Below are 6,547 nucleotides of genomic sequence, written 5' to 3' on the forward strand. Positions count from 1 at the left end.
GTTTTCTCAATTCCCGTGCCACCTGAGTAGAAAGAATTAAGTCACACAAAGTAAAACCTTTTTTCTTTCTCTGTCTCATTGTCCCTGTGCCATGTTGCACTCTTGCTTGTAGGAATAACCTTCTAGGTCCTTATGTCAGGCTTACTTTAGTGACAATTCCAATGAGGATAGTATTTGATCCTCAGCAGGTACTCGCTAAATCATAGACTATGATGGGCATTATTAATTGTAAGCATTATGATGAAGAGTAAGTTGTGTAATGTTTTAAAGAAATATTTATTTTACTTTGGTTTTGATTAACATATATTAACTACATGCACTAATGAGGTTCAGTCTGACATTTCACCACATGCATACAACATGCACGTATCAAATACAGCCTCCCATTATCCACCCTGTCCTCAAACTTTCCAATCATAAACTTCTTCTTTATGGCTAAATAGTATTCCACGTTGTATATACAAAAAGGCCAGCAAGTCTAAAAATATGTACAAATGACAACTGGATAGGTGGAAATTAAATGGTTGCTGATGAGAGGGCCTGTCCCTAAAATAAATTTCACAGAGCTCCGCCCCTGCTGTGTGACGTGAGCTGATTTCCTCTGCAGGGACCGAGTGAAGTATGGGCTTGGTTTGGAGGCTGTGAGATTCAGGAGGTAAAGGGAGGAATCCCAGGTATGTGTGATGTTAAACTGAGGACTTAGGGAGTATTGACTGCAAAACAGTGTGTCCCTTTAAAGACTCGCCCTTGTGATTAGCCCCAGAGACACCTAGCCACCATGACCGGATGTGGGTCTTCCCTGTTTCTGCTTCACTTCCGCTGGGATCTGGGTCCAAGCGCAGTGTGTGTGGCATCCTGTTGACTCGGGGTGATTTTCAGGGGTCCGTCTGGAGTCCAGGTTAGGCGCTGAGTGGTGACCGGGAGCCCCTTGCTCTCTCCGCAGCTGCCCGCCGCCCCGCGCCTAGCCCGGAGGAGGGGGAGCAGCCTGGCCTGGGAGCTGGGAGCTGGGAGCTGGGAGCTGGGAGCAGCCAGCAGCCAGCAGCCGCGCAGCTCTGGCTCTGGCTCTTAGGAAGCGGCAGGCCGAGGTCTGGGCCTGACGGGCGAGCCCTGCCTGCCTGCAGAGGTCTCTTGGGTGCTGAGGAGCCCACCTCTAACCAAGAGCGGCCTGGAAGGCGCCCTCCCGCCCAGCCGTGCAGGAGCCCCCCGCCCCCTCTCTCGGGCTAGGGAAACGTGGAAGAGCCCGGCCCTCTCCGCTGAGCCTCGGGAGGAGGTGGCCTTGGCCTGCTGCAGAAAACTGTTCCAGCCCAGGTACCCAGGCAGCCCCAGAGCAAGGGCGTGACAGTCCTGAAGGGACCGGATGCAGCAGAGCAGTGGGAGCACTGGCATTATTGTGCATCTGGGGCATGTTGGAGCGGGGGCCGGTCACTGATCCCCGGATGGACATTTGCAGCCCCAGAAAGCTCGAGGACAGGTTCGGGTGGACACCTCCTCTTGCGCCTTTTCTTTCTCCTTCCCCTCCCCCCCCATTCCCCTCTTCTCTCCTCCTCCCCTCTTCCCTCCCTCTCCCCTCCCGCTCCCCCTCCCCCTCCTCCCCCCTTCTTCCCCTCCTCCTTCCCCTCCCCCTTCCCCTTCCCCCTCCCCCTTCCCCGTCCCTCTCCTTCCCCCTCCCTCTCCTCCTCCTCCATCCCCCTCCCTCTTTTCCCTTCTCCTCCCCCCTCCCTCCTCTTCAGCTCTTCTTACCCTTCCTCCACCTGGCCTCTTCTCCCGTCTTACCCCCTCCTCCCCTTCTCCCCACCCCCACGTTCTCACCTCCTCCTATTCTTCCTCTCCTTTACCTCTTCTCCCTCTCCTTTACCTCTTCTCCCTCTCTCCTCCCCTCCTTCCCTCCCCTTCTCTTCGCTTCTCCCTCCTTGCCTCTTCCTAGTCCTCCTCCCCCTGCCCTTTCTCCCTTCCTCTTCCTGCTCCATCTCCTGCCTTTCTCGCTGTCCTCCCCAGGCCCCTCCTATTCTCTATTCCTCCTTCTCCCCTCTCCCTTCCCCCATCTTTCCCCCTCCCCCCATCCCCTCCTCCCCTTTTCCTCCCCACCTCTCCTCCTGGCCTCCTCCTTCCCTCCCCCACCCCTCTTCCCCATCTCCTCCTCCTCCCTCCATGTCCTCCTTCCTCATTCTCTCCTCTCCCATCCTCCTCCTCCTCTTCCTGCCATCCGGGGGAGTGAATCCAGGGCTTCCTCACTGATCTACATCTCCAATCCCCCCCTTTTTTTTTTGGTACCAGGGATCGAACTCTGGTGCTTGCGGTTGTGAGACAGGTGGCGGAACCACTGAGCTAGATCCCTGGCCCCGGCCCTTTTTGTTTGAGACAGAGTTCACCAAGTTGCCCAGGTTCACCTGCCTCACTTTAGTTTTCAGTTCTAAGGGAGGTAAGACCCTTAGTCTGAGGATGTAACCACCACTGAGCAGAAGCGAGTGTGGTGCAAAGCCATATGTGGAGCCGAAGAGGTCTAAAAGAGTGCTGAGGACCCCAGTGAGCCCTAGAAAGACACAACTCCACTGAATTCTCAGCACTGTCTTTCCTCGTCGGAGTAATGCACAAAAGCTCTTCTTCAAATCTCTGTTTCTAGCAGCGTAGAGGTATCAATTGCAGAATACCAGGAGAGAGTGGTCCAGGCAGTGCCAGAGATCCTGTGATAATCTGGAAAACTGAGAGACTTCAGACACCAGATGACAGGGGTTTCACTGCCAGTGCCTGCTGTCAGTGTCAGCCTAGTAGGACGTAAGCAGGACTAAGTGGCTGCAGCCTAAGACTCGACCCTCTGTGGGCTCTTAAGGGACACAGTGACCAAGAACATGGGGCCTTGGTTGTAGTCAAGATGGCCTGTCCCCGCTGAAGATGTCATAGGATCTCATTTTTCCCACTCCAGGCAAGAGTCACCTGTGGTCCTACTCAGAGTCCTGCCTGCTGTCCCTCACAATAGCCATCATGCCCCGGGGGGGACAGAAGAGTAAGCTCCGTGCTCGAGAGAAACATCAACAGGCCAGAGGTCAGACCCGAAGTCTGCAGGGTGCTCAGGTCATTGCGGCGCAGGAAGGAGAGTCCCCTTCCTGTCCCTGTCCTGTTTCTGGAGATGCTGCTGGCCCTCCTCAGAAGTCTCCAGGAGTGCCGCCCACCAGTGCTGCTGCTGCTCCTGCTGTTTCATCCAGGAGATTGGGCAAAGGTGCCAAGAGCAGGAGGCCAGAAGGGGCTACCTCCTCTAAGGTCCCACGCTCCACTGAGAGCTCACAGAAAGAGCTTGTGGTGAGGAAGGCAGAAGTGTTGATGCAGTACCTGATGTACAAGTATAAAACGAAGGATCCCATTTTGAAGAGGGAAATGCTGAAGACTGTCCACAAAAGGTTCAGAGAGCACTTCCCTGAGATCCTCAAGATAGCCTCTAGGCACATGGAGCTGGTCTTTGGCCTGGAGTTGAAGGAACTCAAGCCAGGTGGTAGTTCCTACACCCTGGCCAGCCTGTTAGATCTCACCTATGATAAGAGCCCGAGTGGTGACTTTCCCAAAACTGGGCTTCTCCTGGCTCTCCTAGGCCTCATCTTGCACGGCTACTGTGCTACTGAGGACGATGTCTGGGAATTCCTGAGCACCTTAGGGGTCACTGATAGGAGCATGCACTTTGCCTTTGGAGATGTCAAGAAGCTCCTTACTGAAGATCTGGTCCAGGAAAAGTACCTGGAGTATCACCAGGTTCCTGGCACTGATCCTCCGCGCTATCAATTCCTGTGGGGTTCCGGAGCCCAGATCGAAACCGGCAAGATAAAAGTCCTAGAGTTTTTGGCCAAGGTCACTTGCTCTGATGTCAGTGACTTTGCACTCTATTATGAAGAGGCTTTGAGAGATGAGAAAGAGAAAACCCAAGCCAAAGTTGCAGCTGGGTCTGGAGCTACTGCTTAAGCCAGTCCAAGCCCCAGCTCCAGCCCCAGAGCCAAGCCAGCCTCTGTACACCCTTGTATGTGTGGCAGATTCTTCACTTTGTCATTTAAAATGCCTGTTCAGTCTTGTTCTAGTTGTGTTGTTATGCATGAATAACGTTTTGTTCCTGTATCACTCAAGGGGCCTCTATTCAACAGAATGTTTATTTAGATTCACAGTGTAATGCGAAGAATGTTACTGATCAAACATTCTTTGCCCTGTACCAGGTTTAGCAATAAGGTATTGGTTCCTTTTGAAACACAAATTGGAATTCCTGAAATCACTTTGATGGTCCACACCAAGATAACATGTCACTGGAACAGGAAGAGCCTTGGACATGTGAAATATCCACAGTAAAATATGTGGAATCAGCTGTGTGCTAGTTAACTATCAACTTCTATGGGAAGGAAACACGCAACTGATTGGATCAGCATAATTCTGGGTGAGACTGAATAAATTTACTGAAGACAGAAGACCTATCCTGGTGTGAGAGACAACAACCAATAGGCTTGTGGCCTGATTGGAATAAAAAGGGAAATGAAGAAGAAAGGCCTGATTCTGTTTCGAGAGGCTCCATTTGTCTCCTTCACCTTGGACGTCATCTCCTGGCTTCCAGCCCAGACCCTCCAGCCTTCCATAGCAGACCCTTCAGCCTCCTGATAACATACTCACACAGGACTCTACAGTGACCTCCCAGCTTTCAAACTTTGACTGGGTCCTCTAGCACGCAGACTGCTGTTTTACATTCTTCCACACCTGACTCAGGCGGCCTTTGTGAGCCTACCTTGTAAAGCCTGATACATTTATCTATCTTATACTAATCTGTTTCTCTAGTGTGTACTGACTGGTACAAGCTAATAGGGGAAAAAAGTAAAAGTTACTTAGTTCTTAGTTTGCTTTACTTGATTCAGTTTTTCCTTTTGTACATTTAAATGACTTATGCCTACAATTGCTTTTGTTAAGAATGTATAAGAAATTAGATCATCCAAAATTTAATTGAGTATCTGCCTTTGGGAAGTTTTCAGGTTTTGTACTGGGGCTCTTAAGACAAATGAGAGTGCTCCTGCCCATGCAGTGAAAGACTGGGAGAAGTACCACTATGGAAGTGGGTGAGATTCCCCCTATTTCATAGAGAAGTAACAAACTATGAAAAGTAGAATTGGAGAGAAAACATGACTTAGTTTTCTTTGCTATGCAGCATTTTTGCCTAATGTTTTATGATTTTGTTTAGTTTGTTATTGTCCTTGAATGCTACAGGTACTATGATACTATCTGGTTTAAAAATTTGAAAAATATTTGAGGTACATGCATGGTAATATTTCAGGTACAAATCATTGTAGTAAAAATGCCAGCCCTTAATGTCTTCGTAAAAGACAAACACTACCACAGGACTTCACTTACACATATCTTCCTCCACTAGTATAAGCCATAGCCTATTAAATCTCTAGTGTTCACTCTTCTACCCTTGGGTCAGTTTTGTTTTTGTTACTTTCCACATTGTGAAAGAGCAAGCAGTATTTTTGTGCATGGCTTATTTCACATAACCTAATGTCTTCCAGGTTCATCTGTGTTGTCACTAATGACAATATAGCCTCTTCTTATGGCTGAATAATATTCCACCATGCATATATACCACATTTTCTTTATCCACTCATCAGTTGAAGGGCACTTTGGTTGATTCTGTCTTAGATAATGGAAAGTTATTTTTTAAATGGTCTACCATAGCATGGCTAAATCATGTAACTTGTAAAAAGCACTTAATTGCTCAAGTGAGTCACTCTAAGGCACTTCTGTATGGTGTAATACTTGTGTGATTAATCTTCTGTTCTTACCCCTACTATGGTGGACTTTGACCTTTGGACCAAGAATAAGTTTCACCTTTCCTAGCATTGAGATTTCATTGTTTGTCCTTCAGAAAGCTAGTTGGACTACCTAAGGATAGGGAGTGGAACTTCTGTGAGTTACAAAGATTCATTATGGAAATGATTTTGTACCTGTTTGTTCATTAATGTAGGTTTTATTCAAACTTTTGTATGTTGCATTTTAATACAATAAAACTTTAAAGATTCTTGTTGAAAGAGAGTGCTGCCTTTGACTATGGAAGACTATGATACCCAAAGAGAGTAACAGTTACTGACTAGACTAGCCAAATTGTCATAGGTCAATTAGTATCAATTTATCTTCAAATCAAAAGATTCAATAGGATAAAATATAAAAGCATCTCCTTTTGTGATGACCACAAAGTCAAAGAAGCATCAGAATTCGTGTACAGAGGAAAATAACAAGGCTCATTTCTTAAAGGCTACATAGCAAAGTATCAGAATTTCTCACTTATGTTTGCAACAACAATGATACTAAGTCTGAAAAAATATTTTTATTTTTTAAAAAGAATTTATTGATATATACTTCATATACTATTTGATTCATTAATTTTATTACATAATTCAATAGCTTTGATATATTGAATTTTTTAATATGGTAAAATATTTAATAAGTGCACAATTTAGGGGCATTGTTTATATATACAATCTTATATATCCATCGTCAACCCTTTGTCCCTCTTTGAAAAATGTGCATACACACA

General features: G+C 47.2%; 1 protein-coding gene across 1 annotated transcript; it reads left to right on the forward strand.

Annotated features, from left to right (window-relative positions):
* The first annotated feature begins 789 nt into the window (after positions 1–789).
* LOC101707666 (melanoma-associated antigen B4) lies at positions 790–6,038 on the forward strand. The gene is made up of 2 exons (XM_021242523.2): positions 790–898; positions 2,921–6,038. Exon 2 carries the CDS (start codon positions 2,980–2,982, stop codon positions 3,943–3,945), a length of 966 nt encoding a protein of 321 aa, XP_021098182.1. The 5' UTR covers positions 790–898; positions 2,921–2,979; the 3' UTR covers positions 3,946–6,038.
* Positions 6,039–6,547: the final 509 nt, after the last annotated feature.

The sequence above is a fragment of the Heterocephalus glaber genome, unplaced genomic scaffold (assembly GCF_053883595.1).
Source record: "Heterocephalus glaber isolate CG9 unplaced genomic scaffold, H.glaber_assembly_v1.0 deba00001764, whole genome shotgun sequence".
Taxonomy (NCBI): Eukaryota; Metazoa; Chordata; class Mammalia; order Rodentia; family Bathyergidae; genus Heterocephalus; species Heterocephalus glaber.

Bases quoted from the DNA above. Each gene is read 5' to 3' on its own strand.
- LOC101707666 (XM_021242523.2), top strand. From the start codon at position 2,980: ATGCCCCGGGGGGGACAGAAGAGTAAGCTCCGTGCTCGAGAGAAACAT.